General features: G+C 42.9%; 1 protein-coding gene across 1 annotated transcript in view; it reads left to right on the top strand.

Annotated features, from left to right (window-relative positions):
* The window catches only part of LOC124622459 (probable cytochrome P450 6a13), a 55,199-nt gene extending 44,838 nt beyond the window's left edge, over positions 1–10,361 (top strand). The window contains exons 5-6 of the mRNA XM_047148163.1: positions 2,054–2,305; positions 9,987–10,361. Of these exons, the coding sequence (XP_047004119.1) occupies positions 2,054–2,305; positions 9,987–10,153 (419 nt within the window). The 3' untranslated portion in view covers positions 10,154–10,361. The remainder of the gene's footprint in view (positions 1–2,053; positions 2,306–9,986) is intronic.
* Positions 10,362–22,691: the final 12,330 nt, after the last annotated feature.

Here is a 22,691-nt window from a genome sequence, read left to right as displayed (position 1 = left end):
ACGTTAACGGAAACATCTTCCTCATTCCTTTATCAATAACTGACTATATTTCAGCTCCTTTATTCAGAAAATATTCAACTTCTAATGCATTCTCTGCCTCAGTCATCCTGAGGAATCTTGCCAGCTAGATGCCAAAATTCTCGGACTTTTTCCGCTAATGTATCGTTCGCAGCTCTTTAATTTTAAATAAGTCACTATTGTCCTTTCCACTACTGCTCATCACATCCTTCATCGCCCTGTTTATGCTTCACATGTACTTCCATGTCTTCATTACAATCTCCCCATACTGCTATGTAGTCTGCAAACATTATTACTGATTTGTTTTGCCCAACTTGTACTTTCAGTCCTCTTTCTTCATTTATTCATCATTCTACAAGCTGAATAACTGTGATATCTAACTCCATGCCACCCTTTTATAGCCTTTGATTGAACGTTGCGCCGGCCGAAGTGGCCGTGCTGTTCTAGGCGCTGCAGTCTGGAACCGCGAGACCGCTACGGTCGCAGGTTCGAATCCTGCCTCAGGCATGGATGTGTGTGATGTCCTTAGGTTAGTTAGGTTTAACTAGTTCTAAGTTCTAGGGGACTAATGACCTCAGCAGTTGAGTCCCATAGTGCTCAGAGCCATTTGAACCATTTTTTTTTTTTAACGTTGCGCCTGAGCATATTTTACGTAGAAAAGACTGTGAATTTAACCCAATGACATATTGTCGTACTATTTGACAGTTTTACTAACGTACACGATATTCCTTTCGAAAAAACTGCAATCAGGACATTTATTTCCATGCCAGACAGTTCAAGGGCCAAACATTGTAATATTTCCCACCGTTGATTTGATGATACTGCATCATAAATTCCACCTAATATACTAACGTTTTAAGGCCGAAATCGTAGAATTGTACCAGTACATCAAGAAACCTATTGCTGCAAGAGATGGTGAAGTCATTCATAAATTTATCGCCGAGACTAGGACTCCCTAGCTAGTATTCCAAAAGGAGCTTTAAATTTCGGCGCAGAAGTCTGTTACAGGTTGTCTATTGACGTGAGATGGAGAATAGAATTCCACCAACAGTCACACCTAAAGTAAGAGAATTCGTTATTAGACACTCTTCTAGAAAATGTGTATCACTACATTTTCACTCCATGTGTACCACTGTTGACACTAACTTCGACATAAAGCAGCCTCCAATTCTAATAAATTATACGCAGTTGACGGTACTTTATTGGAAATTACTTAAATGTTTGATATGAGGTGTTAGATAAATTCAGCAGATCAGTAATGTAAGAGGAACAACAGTGGTCTTTTCTGAAGCTATTTAATTTTCTGCTTATAAAATAATTCTCATAATGAATAATGTTGGTACATCAGCAATAGTCGTAACTGATTGTTCACATGCAATTCAGAAATTTCGCCATTTAATATATAATTTGACTCGTTCTACATCCCTGAAGGGTTACCTAGTTAATAGAATGTGAATAAATGAACGAATTTAAGAATTATGTATATTACAGTCAGATTAGACCATTACTTGAACAATTAAACAAATTCACACAGAGCAAAGTGGCAGGCTTGCCTCTGAAGCTTGCTCTGAAAAAGCCAGAACACGTAAAATAAAATGGTTAATTTTGAAGTTACTGTTTTTAATGGTAGCGACTGAGGCTGCTATTGGTAAACCGAGAATATGAAATACATGAAAATCATAATTAATAAAATCCATCTGCCGTCTTTTATAGCGACAGTAATTTGTCATGTTATTGGAACCATGTGGCGCCATTATTTGAAAACTGTGTGTGCTGAAATTGTGGGAGTTGCTTCATGGTGCTATCACATGCAAAAGAAATCAGCCAAATTTGCAGCTTGGCTTTTCTGAGGTGCTGCCTTCGTAATAACGTAAGCCCTGGTGATAAGACTGTGATTTAGAAAGGTACGTTGACGAACTAAAAGCGCTATAAGAGTCCGTGGACGGATTTTATTGTCAGTTTTTACATCAGTTTTTGTGTACGGGTGGTATTAAGGATTTACAAGTGCTGACTGGTTTCTCTCTTTCATTTGCAGAGACACTTCGGAAGTATCCGCCTGTAGCTAACCTGGCCCGAGTGTGCACCGAGCCCTACACTCTACCAGGCACCAGGGTCAGGATAGAGAAGGGCGTGAAGGTGTTTATACCGGTATACGCGATACACCACGATCCCAACTACTACCCGGACCCGGAAAAGTTCGACCCTGAGCGGTTTACCGAAGAGGGCAAGGCGTCACGACACCACTTTGTTTACCTGCCGTTCGGAGAGGGACCGCGCATCTGCATAGGTAAGTGACCCCACAATACTTAGGGAGTTAAATTTTTTAAAAAAATATACAGATGTGGTGACTCTCCAGCCGCGCGGGATTAGCCGAGTGGTCTAGGGTGCTGATGTCATGGACTGTGCGGCTGGTCCCGGCGGAGGTTCGAGTCCTCCCTCGGGCATGGGTGTGTGTGTTTGTCCTTAGGATAATTTAGGTTAAGTAGTGTGTAAGCTTAGGGACTGATGACGTTAGCAGTTAAGTTCCATAAGATTTCACGCACATCTGAACATTTGATTCTCCAGCAAATGACTGAAAAGAGTATCGAATGTAAATTAGACATATCCCATTCGAAGACTTTAAAAAAACTTTTTGTTGTATGAACAAAGTGGAAAGGAAATTAATGAAACTAAAGGATATCGCAAACTATTTTATTCAAGGGTTTGTAATGTTACGGAATGGTACTACAATGAAACTAAAAGACGGAACAACATACGATTAAAAAAGTAGAGAAATGACACAGAGGTAGAATTCATCATCGACGCCTTTTGGTATACGTAATGTATCTCCCTTTAAACAATAGATAATAGAAGCACATCTGGGTGAAAGGAAGAACAGCAACAGTTTTCTTAAAAAGTTGTGTATGTGAACGACTTCATGTTCTAAGATGAAAATGAATACAAGCTCCAGATATTTTTGTACACTATCTCTTTTCTTTGTGAAATAATTTCTCTTCAACACCTGTAACACAGAAACAAAGTAATGTCATTCTGTGACGAGGTACCAGTGCGGCTAAACATCTTGTAGTTTTAGGTACTTGAGGTGTGATATCTCACACTTTCGAAACAGAAACGTACAGAAAATGCTCGGAAGTTTTCAATGAAAGCAGTATGTGCCACAATCTCTAAAAACTTTAAACACAAAGTAAGCACAGAAAGAATCACGAGACTTGGCAAAATAGTAAAAGTATCGACACTTACATATGGAACTGAGACCTCGTCACACGCGAAAAACAAATAACTAAATAAAAACTTACACAAGCATCTGCACTGTGGTTCATAGGATGTAATGACGATGTCACAAGTCTTAACTAATTAACCGACAGAGTAATACCGCCCACCTAAACAATAATTTGCCTTGTCCGGTTGTGCAATACTTATTAATCTTATCTGGTTGTGTGCGGTTCAGAGAATGTGTTACGCACCGCCGCCTGTAATAGAGTCAATACATCCTTCTGTTGTTTGAATGGCTTCATGCTAACCCAGCTTGCTCTTTTCTCACACGATATACTGTGAACTAAGGATGAAGGACGACAGGTAGATTCATATTTCTACATTCCCGAAAATCATTTACATGGTACACTACTGCAGACTGTTAACGACGGTACGTGCGAGATGAGTAGGCTCCCAGATACGTGACTGGCTGGAAGACATCGTAAATAAAAGAACAGTATGTTGTCCTCGACGTCGAGTGTTCATCGGAGACAGGGGTAACATCATGAGCTCCCCATGCAACTGTGATAGTACCTTTGTTATTTTCAATGTACATAAATGATCTTGCACACAGGGTGGGCAGCAATCTGCGGCTGTTAGCTGATGATGTTGCGGTGTGCAGGAAGAGCCAGAGAAATTGGTAAACCTGCCTAATATCGTGTAGGGCCCCGCGAGCGCGCAGGGGTGCCACAACACGACGTGGAGTGCTCTTCTGAACGGCACGTTGCAAGGCACCCCAGATATGCTCACTAATGTTGTTGTCTACGGAGTTTTTTTGGCCAGCGGAAGTGTTTAAACTTACAAGATTGTTCCTGGGGCCACTGTGTGCCAGTTCTGAACGTGTGGAGTGTCGCATTGTCCTGCTAGAATTGCCCAAGTCCGTAGAAATGCACAGTGGACATGAACGGATGCAGGTGATCAGACAGGATGGTTACGTAGGTGTCACCTGTCAGAGTCGTATCTAGACGTCTCAGGAGTACCATATCACTCCAACTGCACACGTCTCACACCATTGCAGAGCCTCCACCAGATTGAACAGTCTCCTGCTGACTTGCAGGGTCCATGGATTCATGAGGTTGTGCCCATATCCATACACGTCCATCCGCTCTATACAAACTGAAACGAGACTTGTCATACCAGGCAACATGTTTCCAGCCATCGACAGTCTAATGTCGGCGTTGAAGGGCCCAGGCGAGACGTAAAGCTTTGTGTCATACAGTTATCAACGATACACGAGTGGGCCTTCGGTTCCGAAAGCCCATATCGATGATGTTTCGTTGAATGGTTCGCACGCTCACACTTGTTGATGGCCCAGTACTGAAATCTGCAGCAGTTTACGGAAGGACTACACTTCCGTCACGTTGAACGATTCTCTTCAGTCGTCATTGGTCCCAGCGCTCGTGCGCCGACTGTAACACCACGTTCAGTTTCACTTAAATCTCGATAACATGCCATTGTAGCAGCAGTAACCGATCTAACAAGATTGTGAGGGATTTCGTTGTTTTTGTGTAACCGTCTTGTTAAGTTTATGGCGAACCCAGTTGGTGCATGGGAAAATGACATGTTTCGATGTCAATTACGTCTCATTGTGTGGGTTATTACCGTTCCCCACACGGGCAGCTGGTAATGTCAAATTTTCTACACATAAAAGCATGGTCCTCTTTGACCTCCAAGTTAATGAGCCACACTTAAACTGCGTTATATCAATTAGTTGTGAGCAATAATGTCGAGATGTATGGAGTGTAATTAAAGCAAGTGAAAGATGGTCATTCACTGGTGGGATACGGGAAAGTACAGTTTCTCTACATACGCGATTGCTTGCAAAACTTTGTATGGAACATAAAAATAAAACTGTTAAAGCGTATGGGCCCATATGAGTCGGACTGTCGGGAGATGGAATCCGCATGAAAAAAAGGAGCCAGTCGAATGGTAACAGGCGTCTTTGACTGATGGGAGAGTAACAAAAATGTTATAAAATCTGAACTGAGAGACACTCTAAACAAAGAAGCCTTTCACTATAGCGTTAAAATGCCTGGAGTAACTCAATAACAGTCGTTAACTACACGTATTATAAATATTTGTAATATTATGACTATAATTTCAGCTGTATGAATTATATGCATAAACTATGTAATTTTTTATGCAATCTGAATCTGTGCCCGTCTATGTTCCGAAAACAGATAACGAAATCGGAATTCAATGAAATTTTGTCTCATTAGTACCAGTTGGTATTTCATCATGAAGCAACGAGTGTTAGCATAACAATATATTTAAACAAGCCCTTGTACCAATATCAAAACACAACCTTCTTCCTAACTTACTAGAGCACCTATGCACTCTCAAAGAGAGTTATGTAGAACCTCTCTACACTGTTTGAATTTACATATTCAATTGCTTGAAATATTGTGAGAACATATTGATTACTCAAATCCATCAAAAACAATATCATTCATTTGAAGATGCTCCCCGTAATGACAAACTCCCTTAATGCAAGTTAAAAATGCCAAAGATTACAGAACCGCGTTACTGTACCTACAGCGAAAGAAACCGTAATTTTGATCCCATGACTTTCCAAATGGCGTATACCAACGAACGATAAGTCAATTAATTGGTAAACAATTCAGAAGAAGTACATCGTGAATATAGAGGAAAGTAAGTGGGGCATAGTTATAACTGATTTATCTCACTACAAAAAAAGGACTGGTCCTCTTGTCTACGTGAAATGTGGTATGTTAGTTTCTCAAACCCACAGTATTTTAGTTCACCGAATTAGCCCTCGAAGCCGCGACGTATCGGAGCACCTGAAATGCAAGGTATATGTAAATGAAAGCAGTAGTTTGCGAGCAATGTAGCAGTAGTTACAAACGATCTCCCATATTCCACGTCCGGTCACCGCGAAGGTGGCATGAAGGTTCAGTTTGCACGTCACGGTTCGAAACACAAACCATTTTTCCACACTCTCCCTAAGGATACCACATACTGGCCAAGAGAATGCATCAGTGAACTCCAACCCCCGAAAATTCACCCAAAACATATTTTTGCTAAGGCTGATAACTAGTGAAGTTGTTACATCGCTAGCCCCAGTTCACGGCACGTGGGTACGCTCCAGCTCTGCGAAATATAGTAAGCTGAAGTCCGTAATTGTAATACTGTAATGTTATCGATAATAACTATCAGGGAATTCAAGCAAAAGATGAAGAGAAGTCTCCACGGAGGGGTTTCAAATTCTTCAGTCACAACGTACGTTTATAAGGCAAAACATCATGACAACTGCTCACTGAGACGTTGGATGCCGCTGGTGGCGTTTCGGGCACGTGACGCGGTAACAAAAGTGTGTAAGCGGAGCAGACAAGGGCGGCGGATCACGCTAGCGAAGATACGGGCTGCAAAACGGGAAATCCATTGAGATAAGCGACTTTGACAAAGAGCAGATTATTATTACACAGAGCCTGTGAACGAGTATCTCGGAAACGGTGTAGGTGGTCGAAAGCTCACGTGCTACTGTCGTGAGCATCTACGGAAAGAGGTAGGAGGACAGTGAAACTACCTGTAGGCGCTGAATGGTTGGACGTACACGACTCTTCTCAGAACGTGGGGTCCGGAGGCTTATATGCTCTATAAAGTAGGACGGATGGTTATCTGTGGGATTTGTGCCGAAGGAGCGCAATGTTGGTGCACTCGCAAGTATTCTGGAGCACAGCGTTCTTCGTACATTGTTGAACATGGAGCTCCAGAGCAGAGCACCCCACGTGTTCACATGTTGAACCGAGACATCGTCACTTACGATTGTAGTGGGCACGGGACCATCGGGATTTGGCAGTCGATGAATGGAAATTTGTCAATTCTTTGGGCGAATCACCTTTTTGCTACGGTAGTTCGCTGGTCGTCTCCACAAACGCAGTCATTTAGGTGAACGGCGGCCCGAAACGTGCAGTGTGCCACCGACTCAGGCTAATGGGAGGAGCACTATACTGCGTGAAGCATTCTCCTGCGCTTGCATTGGAACTGTGGCAGTATTAGAAGACACGCTCACAGCTGTGAACCACCTGCATCCCTCCATATTTGATCTACATCTGCATCTACATCTACATACATACTCCGCAATCCACCATACGGTGCGTGGCAGAGGTTACCTCGTACCACAACTAGCATCTGCTCCCCTGTTCCACTCCCAAACAGAACGAGGGAAAAATGACTGCCTATATGCCTCTGTACGAGCCCTAATCTCTCTTATCTTATCCTTGTGGTCTTTCCGTGAAATATAAGTTGGCGGAAGTGAAATTGTACTGCAGTCAGCCACAAATGCTGGTTCTCTAAATTTCCTCAGTAGCGATTCACGAAAAGAACGCCTCCTTTCCTCTAGGGACTCCCACCAGAGTTCATGATGCATTTCCGCAACACTCGCGTGATGATCAAACCTACCAGTAACAAATCTGGCAGCCCGCCTCTAAATTGCTTCTATGTCCTGCCTCAATCAGACCTGATAGGGATCCCAAATGTTCGAACAGTACTCAAGAATAGGTCGAATTAGTGTTTCATAAGCGGTCTCCTTTACAGGTGAACCACATCTTCCCAAAATTCTACCAACGGATCGAAGACGACTGTCAGCCTTCCCCACAACTGCCATTATATGCTTGTCCCACTTCTTATCGCTCTGCAATGTTACGCCTAAATATTTAATCGACGTGACTGTGTCAAGCGCTACACTACTAATGCAGTATTCAAACATTACAGAATTCATTTTCCTATTCATCTGCATTAATTTACATTTATCTATATTTCGAGTTAGCTGCCATTCTTTACACCAGTCACAAATCGTGTCCAAGTAATCTTGTATCCTCCTACAGTCACTCAACGACGACACCTTCCCGTACACCACAGCATCATCAGGAAACAGCCGCGCATTGCTATCCACCCTATCCAAAAGATCGTTTATGTAGATAGAAAACAACAGCGGACTTACCACACTTCCCTGGGGCACTCAAGATGATACCCTCACCTCCGATGAACACTCACCATCGAGGACAACGTACTGGGTTCTATTACTTAAGAAGTCTTCGAGCCACTCACATACTTGGGAACCAATCCCATATGCTCGTACCTTAGTTAGGAGTCTGCAGTGGGGCAGCGAGTCAAACGCTTTCCGGAAGTCAAGGAATTTGGCATCTTCTGATACCCTTCATCCATGGTTCGCAAGATACCATGTGAAAAAAGGGCTAGTAGCGTTTCGCAAGAGTGATGCTTTCTAAAGCCATGCTGATGCATGGACAGCAACTTATCTGTCTCAAGGAAATTCATTATATTCGAACTGAGAATATGTTCGAGAATCCTGCAACAAACCGATGTTAAGGACATTGGTCTGTAATTTTGAGGATCCGTCCTTCTATCCTACTTATATACAGGCGTCACCTGCGCTTTTTTCCACGCGCTCGGGTCTTTACGTTGGGCAAGAGATTCGTGATAAATGCAAGCTAAGTAAGGAGCCAATGCAGTGGAGTACTCTCTGTAAAACCGAATTGGAATCCCATCAGGACATGGCGATTTATTTATTTTCAACCCATTCAGCTGCTTCACAACCCCAGGGATGTCTATCACTATGTCCTGCATTCGGGAATCTGTACGAGACTCAAACGGCGGTATGTTTGTACGATCCCCGACGGCGATGTCGTCTTTCAGTAGTACAACTGTCCGTGTCTAGGGGCCAGAAACGTGCTAAAGTTGTTTGAGGAGTATTATAGAGAATCAACGTTGATGTCTCAGCGACCAAATTCGCCTGTGAAACCCATCTGGGTCGCAATCGGGTGCCACCACCACGTGACCAAAACAGCGGCCCCTTATATACGCGAATTACATGACCTCTGCGTTGACATCTACCGACACATATCTCCAAAAACCTGTCAACAAACTACCGGATCTCTGATAGGCTGAATCAGTGATGTATTTCGTTCCAAAGATGGACAAAGAAGCTATTAGGCGGGTGGTCATAATGTTTTGGTTCATTAGTGTATCTACCCCGTATCATCTGTTCATAAAAAAATGGTTCAAATGGCTCTGAGCACTATGGGACTCAACTGCTGAGGTCATTAGTCCCCTAGAACTTAGAACTAGTTAAACCTAACTAACCTAAGGACATCACAAACATCCATGCCCGAGGCAGGATTCGAACCTGCGACCGTAGCGGTCTTGCGGTTCCAGACTGCAGCGCCTTTAACCGCACGGCCACTTCGGCCGGCTCATCTGTTCACAAAAGAAATGGATAAAAACAGATCACGCAAGTGCGTACAAAAAGCCGTTTCTACAGCACTGCACCTGTCGACGGGACGATGATGATGATGATGATGATTTTTGGTTTGTGGGGCGCTCAATCGCGCGGTTATCAGAGCCCATGCAACTTCCCAATCTTTGCTCAGCCCAATCACGTCACTTTCATGAATGGTGATGAAATGATGAGGACAACACACACACCCAGTCATCTCGACGCAGGTGAAAATCCGATGGAACGAGTAGAACCATTATTATAGACACGAAAGAAAGAACCCTCTGTGTCGCATGCCTTAGTGATTCGGAAAGTATATAGAGTTTTCTTGTCGTAGGGAAGTTTGCGTTTTTATCCAAACAAAAGACATGTCTAGCATTAATGCTGTAATATGTTGCTGAGAAGAGAATTACACAAACACCACGTACGGCATTCACCAAGACGTGTTTCCTCTCTGCAGGTATGCGTTTCGGCCTGGTGCAGGCCAAGCTGGGCATCGCTTCCCTGGTCTCCAAGTTCGTCTTCAGTGCCACCAGCAAGACACCTGCCAAGCTGAAGATGGATCCCAAGTCAGCTGTTACGTCATCCATTGGAGGCATCAACGTGCGTATCTCCACGAGGACCTGACAAGATCGAGAGCAGCGCATTCTAAGGAAGTAGTGGACACTTGTGGATTTGAAGTGAATGATCTGACTCAGCCTTCATCTATACTTTCCACAACAATCATACATAAATTTTTGTTTAGTAACATATGTGAGCCATGAACCTCGACATCGTCTTTAAGTAACTTGTGGAATGGAATATTTAATAATAAAGTCTGTCCATTGCTTTTTCATTGTTGCGGTTTATTCGCTATGTACGTTTAAGAAACCAGCTTCAACCTCATTGCTTTGGCTGGCCTAGTAGGATGGAGAATATACAGGGTGATTCAAAAAGAATACCACAACTTTAGGAATTTAAAACTCTGCAACGACAAAAGGCAGAGCTAAGCACTATCCGTCGGCGAATTAAGGGAGCTATAAAGTTTCATTTAGTTGTACATTTGTTCGCTTGAGGCGCTGTTGACTAGGCGTCAGCGTCAGTTGATGCTAAGATGGCGGACCGCTCAACAGAAAGCTTTTTGTGTTATTGAGTACGGCAGAAGTGAATCGACGACAGTTGTTCAGCGTGCATTTCGAACGAAGTATGGTGTTAAACCTCCTGATAGGTGGTGTATTAAACGTTGGTATAAACAGTTTACAGAGAATGGGTGTTTTTGCAAAGGGAAAAGTTCTGGACAGCCGAGAACGAGTGATGAAAATGTAGCACGCATCCAGCAAGCATTTGTTCGCAGCTCAGGAAAATAGACTCGCAGAGCTAGCAGAGAGCTGCAAATTCCACAATCAACTGTATGGAGAGTCGACTGTATGGAGAGACATCCCGAGGCGATGTATCGGCCGCCAGGCAGCCCGTGACAGAGCACTTCATCACTGGCCTCCAAGAAGCCCTGATCTTACCCCCTGCGATTTTTTCTTATGGGGGTATGTTAAGGATATGGTGTTTCGGCCACCTCTCCCAGGCACCATTGATGATTTGAAACGAGAAATAACAGCAGCTATCCAATCTGTTACGCCTGATATGCTACAGGGAGTGTGGAACGAGTTGGAGTATCGGGTTGATATTGCTCGAGTGTCTGGAGGGGGCCATATTGAACATCTCTGAACTTGTTTTTGAGTGAAAAAAACCTTTTTAAATACTCTTTGTAATGATGTATAACAGAAGGTTATATTATGTTTCTTTCATTAAATACACATTTTTAAAGTTGCGGTATTCTTTTTGAATCACCCTGTATTTCACTACAGCGTTATGTACAACTTAAAGCAACAAAATGCCGTCTCGTTGACATTACAGTCGACGTCCCTTGACGGAAAATTGCCGTAGTTGAAGATGAAGTTGTGCTTCGAAATATACATTGGTGAACAAAAGACACAACTGTGGCAGCTGCAAATAGACTTAGTTTCACATTCTAATTAGTCGCTTTCTGTTGATTCGCACATTTAGCTCACCGAATGACAAAAGTATGACCTTGTAACGAATGAATCGATCTGAACTTGAATCTCTAAGTTAGTTAGCCCCAAACGAAAACAGTAACTGTGCACTTGCTGTTCAATCAAGAAGCTCAAACATTCAGTACAGCAATGGTGGACATGAGGCAGGCGATTATAACACACATCTGCAAGTGTGGACCAATAAATGCCCCAACACGCCGGTGGTTTACTTAGGCTCGCCGTAATTATTCACTGACACCTGTGATGAACACCACTGTCATGTGAATGGCTCTGCTGTAGACAAGCTGACGGAGCATTGTTGCTGCCACAGATCCAGGCCTAGGATGCATGCTGACCTCCATGCGCAACTTTAGCAGCTGATGTGCCCCACATGTGCACAGCTCCACATCTCTTCGGATCCAGTCTCCTATGCACGTAACCATTGACTCCACGAATTTTCACTGAATCCTGCATCTTGCTATCATTTCCAACCAAACACTGCATCCCCACCAGTAGCAAGAAATGCACATGCGGTAGCCCAATAGCTTCGATCCTTCCAGCACACAAAACCCTCCTAAGACAATTTGTGGCAGTAGAATGCCAAACACACTACAAAACGCCTTCCCACTCCCAAAAGAGACACTTCAGATCTGTCTGTTACATCACTGACTAATTTACAAATGTCCCATTTTTGCGGTTTTTATTAGCATCATATCAGAGATCGTCTGTATTTGGAAAGCAACACGTAAGGCTAAGCCATTATTTCCTGAAAGCCACGTTTCTTTGAGAAAACGGGTGGTGGTTATATACAGGAAGCCCTCAGTGAAACATTAGGGAGCGGCGCTCTCGAACTGATAGTGTGGCGGCCGGAGTTCAACTGCTGGGCAGGACCCGAGTTATAAAAACACAATAGCCAGCATCCTCCTGACTCGCTTCTGGCGACTCAACTTCTGTGATGTTCAGGCTGTGCTGATGGGAAGGGACAGTTTCTTTTCGTAGCATTCTCTGAAATCCAACGTACTGTGCTTTTCCACACAGATGAAAATCATCACCATGTTAAATGAAAAGAAATGAACATAGAAAGGGCGCATTATATGAAGTGACTGTCATTTCATATACTTTAAATTTCCAAAGAAATCAGCGTCATTATTTCCCTCTAATTACCTAATCAGTCTCGAACTGAATGGGAAATGCATACTAAATCACTCGTTGCATTTCATAGCATCACCCTATGTATGAAAATTTCATGCAGTAGGTGACCTGCTTCAGTTAGTCAGAGGGGCAGTGACAAGCAAAATTTGGCTACCCATGGACCATCTGAAATTGTATAAATATCTGCCTTGTCCCTAATGCCAAGCCTTATTATCGATCATCAGTATCATGCCAAGCAACTCTGATAATTACCATGTCTAAAAGGTAATTAAATGAGACATACATACAATTCCACACACACCCAAGGAAACAACCTAACCTACTGCATTACTGGACTTGATTCAAAAGGCAAGTCCTTAGGAATTATGGTTTATACAAAGCAAATGGCAACTACAGAAACAGCTGAACAATATGAAGAAGAAATTTATCTCTCAGGTCAGAATGAGCATTATGTTACACACTTGGAATCTCTTCCTCTGCCTGACATTTAATATGGCTTCTTGTCCACTCATACCGCGCGGAGTGGACGCACTGTCTGAGGGGGCCATGTCACGGATTGCGTGGCTTCTCCCGCCGGAGGTTCGAGTCCTCCCTCGGGCATGGGCGTGTGTGTTGTGCTTAGCGTAAGTTAGTTTAAGTAGTGTGTAAGTCTAGGGACCGATAACCTCAGCAATTTGGTCCCTTAGGAATCCACACAAATTTGAACATATGTCCACTCATCTTATTACATGGTTGCGACTGAAGGCAGTTTGGTCCCTTAGGAATTCACACAAATTTGAACATTTGTCCACTCATCTTATTACATGGTTGCGACTGAAGGCAGTTTGGTCCCTTAGGAATTCACACAAATTTGAACATTTGTCCACTCATCTTATTACATGGTTGCGACTGAAGGCAGTTTGGTCCCTTAGGAATTCACACAAATTTGAACATTTATCCACTCATCTTATTATATGGTTGCGACTGAAGGCACACTCATACCTTATACCTATCAATATTTATATTATTTAAAAGCGCTCTTAGACTTTAAGTGTAACATGGAATATCGATTACGTATTGCAAATATCGTCATTGTAAGGTATGATCGACGCAGAACTACGTGACACAAAGAAAAAGATAAAATATTAAATATTTTTAGTGAACACATAGTGCGTAGTGTGGCAATCACTCTCTTGTAGAAATAATTCAAAAGCCAAGCGATCTTTTTCCAAATCACTTAAGCAATTATATGGTCAATGAAACGCTAAATTTAAAATGACTAAGTATTCGGAATTACTAAATTACTGTGTCTCTGAAAATGTGGTGTGAGTTTTGGATTAATATGACAATGACAGTTATACATGGAAACAAACCTTGTATACAACTGTGGAGTCCTTAATCATAAACGTATGTAGCTTGTCAAATCTATATGATGTACTGACAATATGTGCAATATCAAATAACAGAGAAAAACACAAGCACATGACAATAAACACTCAACCATATATTGATATCAATATAAAGATCTACATAATGCACAAAACTGAAATGTACATGATCTTTCAGTTTTACTCGCGTCTGGAACGTCACACAGGCTCAGAGGTTCACTTCTGTCACATGGGTGTATTTCTGGTTCACTGAGACATAACATACAGAGGGTGGGCATGCAGATTAATTCGATGCAACTATCCGTCATTCCTATTCCTCGCAGAATTACTGTGTCGCTTCTAGCAGATTCAGTCAATACACTGGACTGCAGGTAGACCTCACTCCCATCTTCCTTGGAACATAGAGGGGGATGTGACGCTAACGCTGGGAGTGACATCACTTCGTTCGATGATAATGTGGCGAGCATTCTGTCATCTGCCATCGTGGAGGTTCCTTGGCCACAAGTCTGTGTTGAGGAACAAGCAGTCTGACGTACCTCCAAAGTTCAGGCCGCTGTGACTTGTACTGATTGAAGTGGTAAACTCGAGTGTACCTTGATGGTGTGTCGCTAAACCACTAGCTGGAACTGAACAAAAATACGTTGGAGAGTAGCTTGGATAGTCAATAATTTACACTATTCAAAAAGTACAATGAAAAGAGTATTCCGAACTGCATCAGGAACTTCTCGTCGCGGATGTCAGTGGTTCCATGGCATAGTTCTACAATGTGGTACAGAATGGTTCGGGGATACTGTTCTAAGGTAGAAGAAAGAGGTCAGAGTACGCTACGGGATTGTTGGTATACTGTCAAGAATTCTCTTAAGTCCAAAGTTCATCTGCTGTGGCCATAACGCCAGCCTTACCAGACCTGCGTTTTAGACAGGTACGTGCCGAGTAAAACTGTGAGGGACGGGAAAAACCCACCGTGGTACAACAACAAAGTTAGGAAACTACTGCGAAAGCAAAGAGAGCTTCACTCCAAGTTTAAACGCAGTCAAAACCTCCCAGACAAACAGAAGCTAAACAATGTCAAAGTTAGCGTAAGGAGGGCTATGCGTGAAGCGTTCAGTGAATTCGAAAGTAAAATTCTATGTACCGACTTGACAGAAAATCCTAGGAAGTTCTGGTCTTACGTTAAATCAGTAAGTGGCTCGAAACAGCATATCCAGACACTCCGGGATGATGATGGCATTGAAACAGAGGATGACACCCGTAAAGCTGAAATACTAAACACCTTTTTCCAAAGCTGTTTCACAGAGGAAGACCGCACTGCAGTTCCTTCTCTAAATCCTCGCACAAACGAAAAAATGGCTGACATCGAAATAAGTGTCCAAGGAATAGAAAAGCAACTGGAATCACTCAACAGAGGAAAGTCCACTGGACCTGACGGGATACCAATTCGATTCTACACAGAGTACGCGAAAGAACTTGCCCCCCTTCTAACAGCCGTGTACCGCAAGTCTCTAGAGGAACGGAAGGTTCCAAATGATTGGAAAAGAGCACAGATAGTTCCAGTCTTCAAGAAGGGTCGTCGAGCAGATGCGCAAAACTATAGACCTATATCTCTGACGTCGATCTGTTGTAGAATTTTAGAACATGTTCTTTGCTCGCGTATCATGTCGTTTTTGGAAACCCAGAATCTACTATGTAGGAATCAACATGGATTCCGGAAACAGCGATCGTGTGAGACCCAACTCGCTTTATTTGTTCATGAGACCCAGAAAATATTAGATACAGGCTCCCAGGTAGATGCTATTTTTCTTGACTTCCGGAAGGCGTTCGATACAGTTCCGCACTGTCGCCTGATAAATAAAGTAAGAGCCTACGGAATATCAGACCAGCTGTGTGACTGGATTGAAGAGTTTTTAGCAAACAGAACACAGCATGTTGTTATCAATGGAGAGACGTCTACAGACGTTGAAGTAACCTCTGGCGTGCCACAGGGGAGTGTCATGGGACCATTGCTTTTCACAATATATATAAATGACCTAGTAGATAGTGTCGGAAGTTCCATGCGGATTTTCGCGGATGATGCTGTAGTATACAGAGAAGTTGCAGCATTAGAAAATTGTAGCGAAATGCAGGAAGATCTGCAGCGGATAGGCACTTGGTGCAGGGAGTGGCAACTGTCCCTTAACATTGACAAATGTAATGTATTGCGAATTCATAGAAAGAAGGATCCTTTATTGTATGATTATATTATAGCGGAACAAACACTGGTAGCAGTTACTTCTGTAAAATATCTGGGAGTTTGCGTGCGGAACGATTTGAAGTGGAATGATCATATAAAATTAATTGTTGGTAAGGCGGGTACCAGGTTGAGATTCATTGGGAGAGTGCTTAGAAAATGTAGTCCATCAACAAATGAGGTGGCTTACAAAACACTCGTTCGACCTATACATGAGTATTGCTCATCAGTGTGGGATCCGTACCAGATCGGGTTGACGGAGGAGGTAGAGAAGATCCAAAGAAGAGCGCCGCGTTTCGTCACAGGGTTATTTGGTAACCGTGATAGCATTACGGAGATGTTTAATAAACTCAAGTGGCAGACTCTGCAAGAGAGGCGCTCTGCATCGCGGTGTAGCTTGCTCGCCAGGTTTCGAGAGGGTGCGTTTCTGGATGAGGTATCGAATATATTGCTTCCCCCTACTTATACCTCCCGAGGAGATCACGAATGTAAAATTAGAGCGATTTGAGCGCGCACGGAGGCTTTCAGACAGTCGTTCTTCCCGCGAACCATACGCGACTGGAACAGGAAAGTGAGGTAATGACAGTGGCACGTAAAGTGCTCTCCGCCACACACCGTTGGGTGGCTTGCGGAGTATAGATGTAGATGTAGACCTGATAGTTCCCATGAGCTCGAGGATCTCTTGTCCAAGTGGGCCACTCTATCGTAACAGACCGCTGTTCCTTGACTGCCTTGTGCAAGTGACATGTATTCGTCTTCCTCTCATTTGCTGGCACATCGTCATTGTGGCCCAGCACCATCGGGCCGCTACTAACGTAAGTGCTGTGGCGAAAGTTTCCAGGGGTTTGCAGCCTGTCTGATCTTGACTGCGCTGCCACCAGCTGGAATGGCCTCTGCCGCTATCCCCCGTGCCCTCGCGCCGAGACTTACACCGTCTTCCATCAGGTTCTGCCCCTGCCGCTCAGTATCCCCTTTACGATGGGCTAGCTGCGCATCACAGATTGCTGTCGAGACTACACTCTTCGTCTCCGTGAGGTTCTGCATAGTCCTTAAGACTAGACTCTGAATACAAACTAAAACATATTCTCATAAATATCTCCATACAGTTTGCATAAGATGGAGTAACACTAACAATACACAAAAATAAAATGACCACAAATATAGGCCCAAAATATAGCTACAAAATGTGCAGCGAAATTTAGGAGTGCAAAAATACAAAACGCTTAGCAACGAAATAAATAGAAAGTACAAGGAAGTTAAGGCGAAATGGTTTAATGAAACATGTGAAGGAATCGAAAAAAAGGAATGATTGTCAGACGGAGATACAGAAAAGTCGAAACAAACTTCTCTGAAATTAAAAGCAAGGGCAGTAACAGTATGAGAGCAAGGAAAGTTCCACTGTTAAATTCAGGGGAGAGAATGGATAGGTGGAAAGGGTATGTTGATGGCTTCTGTGAATGGGAGAGCTTGTCTGATGACATAACAGGAGACAGGAATCTACAGGGAAGAGATAAAGTATCCAGTATTAAATCAGAATTCAAAAGAGCTTTGGACGACTTAATATCAAATAGGGCAGAAGCTGTTGCTAACATTCCACAAGAATTTCCAAAATCACTGGAGGCAATGACAACAAAACATCTGTTTAGTGTATTGTGTGCAACGTATGAGACCGACGATACACCAACAGGTTTTCGTAAAAACATCATGTATACAATTCGGAAAATTGCAAGTACCCACAACTGAGAGAATTATCGCACTATGAGTTTAACAGTTTTTGCATCCAACATTCTGACAAGATATATCTGTCCCCGTTGATGTATCTCACCGCCTGTAAGCAGCTAGGGGTGTTCATTTCATTGTAATTTCATTCTGACAAGAATAATATACAGAGGAATGGAAAAGAAAATTGAGGATTGGCTAGATGGCTTTAGGAAAGGTGAAGACACCAGAGAGGTGGTTCTGACGTGGCAGTTGATAATGAAGGCAAGACCGAAGAGAAATAAAACAACGTTCATAGAATTTGTTAACCGGGAAAAAGAGTTCGACGAAATAAGATGGTGCGAATTGTTCGGAACTCTGGGAGAAATAGTGATAAGCTATAGGTAAAGACGGGTAATGTACAACATGTACTAGAAACAAGAAGGAACAATAAGACTGGAAGACTAAGAACAAAGTGCTCGAATTAAAATGGGTGTAAGACAGTGATGTAGTCTTTCACCCCTATTTTCCAGTCTATACATCATAGAAGCAATGATGGAAATAAAAGAAAATTTTAAGTTGAAAGGATATCAGTGATATTCGCTCATGACATTGATATCCTCGATGAAAGTGAAGAATTACATGATCTGTTGAATGGAATGAACAGTCTAGTGTGTACAGAACATGGATTGAGGGTAAGTCGAAGGAAGAGGAAAGAAATGTGAAGTAGCAGAAATGAGAACTGCGAGAAACTTAACATCAGAATTGATGGTAACGATGTAGATGAAGTTAAGAAATACTGCTACCCAGCAAAGTAATCCATGACGGACGGAGCAAGGAGGGTATCAAAAGCAGACTAGCAGTGGCAAAAAGGGCTTTCTTGACCAGGAGAAGTCTACTTGTGTCGTACGTGGGCCTTCATTTTAGGAACAAATTTTTGAGAATGAACACTTGGAGCACAGCATTGTTTGGCAGTGGAAAATGGACTTTGGGAAAATCGGAAAAGAAGACAAAAATGGTTGAAATGGCTCTGAGCACTATGGGACTTAACTTATGAGGTCATCAGTCCCCTTGAACTTAGAACTACTTAAACCTAACTAACCTAAGGACATCACACACATCCCACATCCATGCCCGAGGCAAGATTCGAACTTGCAACCGTAGCGGTCGCGCGGCTCCAGACTGAAGCGGCTAGAACCACTCGGCCGCTCAGGCCGTCGGAAAAGAAGTATTTGAGATGTGGTGCTACACGAGAATTTTGAAAATCTGATAGACTGATAAGGTAAGGAATGAGAAGATTCTCCGTATAATCGGCGAAGAAAGGAATAATTATATAGAAGACACTGACATGAAGAAGGGACAGGATGATAAGACATCTGTTGAAACATGAAAGAATAACTTCCATGGTAGTAGAGAGTAAAAACTGTAGAGGGAGACAGAGATTGGAATACATCAAGCAGACAATTGAGGTTGTAGGTTGCAACTGCTATTTTGAAATGAAAAGGTTGGAGAGACGTGGTACTTAGGGAAAGCAGGAAAAGGTGTGGCCGGAACCTAATCGTTTACCGTTGGCTGCACAGTAAACACATACACTTTATTTACGAAAATATTTTTTTAAAACAATAATTTTTTTAAAAAATTGACTAACACAAGCTACACTGACGGCTGATGGCTGACGGCCTCACTAAGAAGAATTCAAATTATTTGTCGGCTGAAGGCCACAAGCAATAGGAATAATTTAAACGAAATATTATTTTTAAACAATCGACACAATGAGACCAAATAAAAAAAAGGACGAGATCCAGAGACAGTGCTCCAAGGATCGACCTGAGAAAAGTCTCTACAGCTGCGTAGGCGGTGAGACAGGCAGCCAAGAGTTATGCTCACTTAACGGGATGGCAACTCAACCTATGGACAGCTTAAACGTCGACCAACACACTCGCAAAATCCATCTAAGATGGGATAACCAATGCCGCTATAGACGGCTCTGAGCACAATGGGACGTAACTACTTTGGTCATCAGTCCCCTAGAACTTAGAACTACTTAAACCTAACGAACCTAAGGACATCACACACATCCATGCCCGAGGCAGGATTCGAACCTGCGACCGTAGCAGTCGCGCGGTTCCGGACTGCGCGCCTAGAACCGCTAGACCAACGCAGCCGGCTGCCGCTATAGAATAACAGTTAACATCGTCAAATGACAAGCATTTAATTACACAAGTTGGCTCCACTAAATCCTAGTACGCAGACAGGGTTAAGACCAAACTGCCTATTCAGAATCTGACAAGATGCACATAGAACCCCAAAAGATAATTGCACAAACAACTTAAACAATGCTAAAACAGTCACTATACAGCACGAAGACGAACTGCACGTAGACATGAATGCTAAGGACACAGAAACGGTCGAAAGACCAGATGGAAGTCGTCCACTGAGACGGCCGACCGAACGACCAACAATCGGTCGTTGCCAGTCAAGTCAGGCAAGGGAAACGTCGGAGTATAAAACCGCCAACTGGGGGCTTGATGGCACGAGACCACTTCGACGGACGGACACACACACACACACACAGGTGAAAGTTGCACTACTCGAATACAACGATCCATTCAACTTAAACTCGCTGAATCCGGACCTTGACGTGGTTGTGCACTCTCGCGACCGCATCCTTCCATCGGGCAGTGTATAACAACACCAACGCTATACTATTGTACATATAATAATATTTTCTTCTGATTTTCGATAAATTAGTGTAATCGATGTTCTGATTTCATTTCTTTTTTGTTTCATGCCATTATGTTAAAGAAACTGTAAACAATTTTCGATGTGAATATTAGTGTTTATGTCAAATTTAAAGCAATATTGTAATAGAATTGAAGTGTAACAAATGTCGAGACTGTTGTAAGATGTTAAAGTTGTAATTGTGCGTCTGGTCCACACGTAGGCAATGTATTAGGATATGTAGAATGCAAAACCTCTGGTGAATACCCTGTCTGTAGGGGAGCGGTAAAAGGTGGATGGCAGGCGAGCGCGGGAAAATGCGCACGGGTGCTGCACGGCATAACGGGCTCAGCAGTAGTAGTCGGAGTTGGGCATCGGTCTGAGAAACACGTTCTGGATCGAGGAGGCTCTCCTGGAAAACGTGATTTCGTTGAGCCTCGGATGTGCTGTTTCCGACGCCTATACAGCATGGCAATATTCCATAGGCACTAAACGGAAAAGTATTGTGACGCTAAGAAGAAGCAAAGTGCCGATACATCAAGAGCCATTGCTGTGATTGTATGTGTGCTCTGTGCCTCGCCATCTCGCCGCCTGCCGACCGCCGCATCGATACGAACAGGTTGAAACTTTTAGTACTGTATTCGTGTGGACCAGTGTTACTTTTGTTCCATACTGTTCAATAACAACTTAAATTTTACCAGAACTGTACTGTCATTTAATTATCCTCACAACTAACCTAGTCAGTGTCCTTTCCACATGTTGTGCAATCCGAGTGTCCCGAGATGAAGAATTAAAATTTATGTTAATAACAATTACCTGCAGACATAGCTATGTTAGAAGGATGTTTAAAGAACTTTGTTGTTAATGAAATAATAGACGAATAATATAGGTCTGGCAAAGTTGGAAGATAATGTTGAAATTGGTTTAGTAATGAAGTTCAATTATTTTGAGGCAGATATAATGGTAATTAAATGAGCAGGAAATAAGCTAAAAAGAGTAGTAACTCATATATTGGAAATCTTGAGTGCTTATTGATTTCAATAACCAAAATTTTCAATACAGTGATCATAACAGTTTCAGGGTCCCCCCTCCCCATTTTCTTTTTTATTCATTTGAATTCTGAAGTGTTCTAAACTGATTAGACCAGCCAAGTTAAAGCCAATATAAGAACCAAAATTTATCATTGTTTTACATATTTCAAAATTGACATTGTGTGTGTGTTTCGAAAGTGCTATTTCTAGGGTAACCTATGCCCGATTTTAATCAGATCAATGGACAGTACGAAGTTTCTGGTTCTAACATTTACCATATTATCCAGTATTATTGCGTGTTGTTTGGCATAAACGTACATCAACTTGTACAGGGAAGAAACTCAGTTAATGCCTAATTAGGCTGGCGACCGTTTTATTAACAATTTGGTAGCATCTTCTGTGTTGTTTCTTGTCTGTCCTGACGTGTAGTTTCATTTCGTACTTGCTTGACGTATCATTGTTATTACTGAGTGGGTGTAAGTCTGATTTGCCTCCATTCAAGTACACGCGTTCAACATCTATACAAAAATCCTTTCTCTTAAGGTGGAGCCCGTCAACTTACCATAGTACAGGCTTTAATGAGTATCGTGTGCCCAAAAGCACAGTGCTACAAGTGCCTATATATCGCCAGCTCCCTTTGCGAGTCCTGGCGCTGGCGGACCTCACTGCTGGTCCGTCCCCCAACTGAACTCCGACGCACGACGACCCGGAAATACCAGAGGTCGCTCCAAAGGTAGTACCACAGTACTCGCTATCGATAAACGCCGCTGCTGCCACTTACGAACACACAAAGCGAGCAAACCTAGTGGCGCCAGTGAACGGACTAAGAAAATGGGAGGTCACAATCCCGAATACACGACGCCAACCTCTCAACGGCACACACAAGAGCCGCAGCACGCCTCAGTTGGTACGTGAGTGGAATTCGTGACATAACATGTCACA

The sequence above is a fragment of the Schistocerca americana genome, chromosome 7 (genome assembly GCF_021461395.2).
Source record: "Schistocerca americana isolate TAMUIC-IGC-003095 chromosome 7, iqSchAmer2.1, whole genome shotgun sequence".
Lineage (NCBI taxonomy): Eukaryota > Metazoa > Arthropoda > Insecta > Orthoptera > Acrididae > Schistocerca > Schistocerca americana.
Note: the sequence above shows the minus strand (reverse complement) of the source record. Positions and strands in the feature narration are given on the sequence as shown.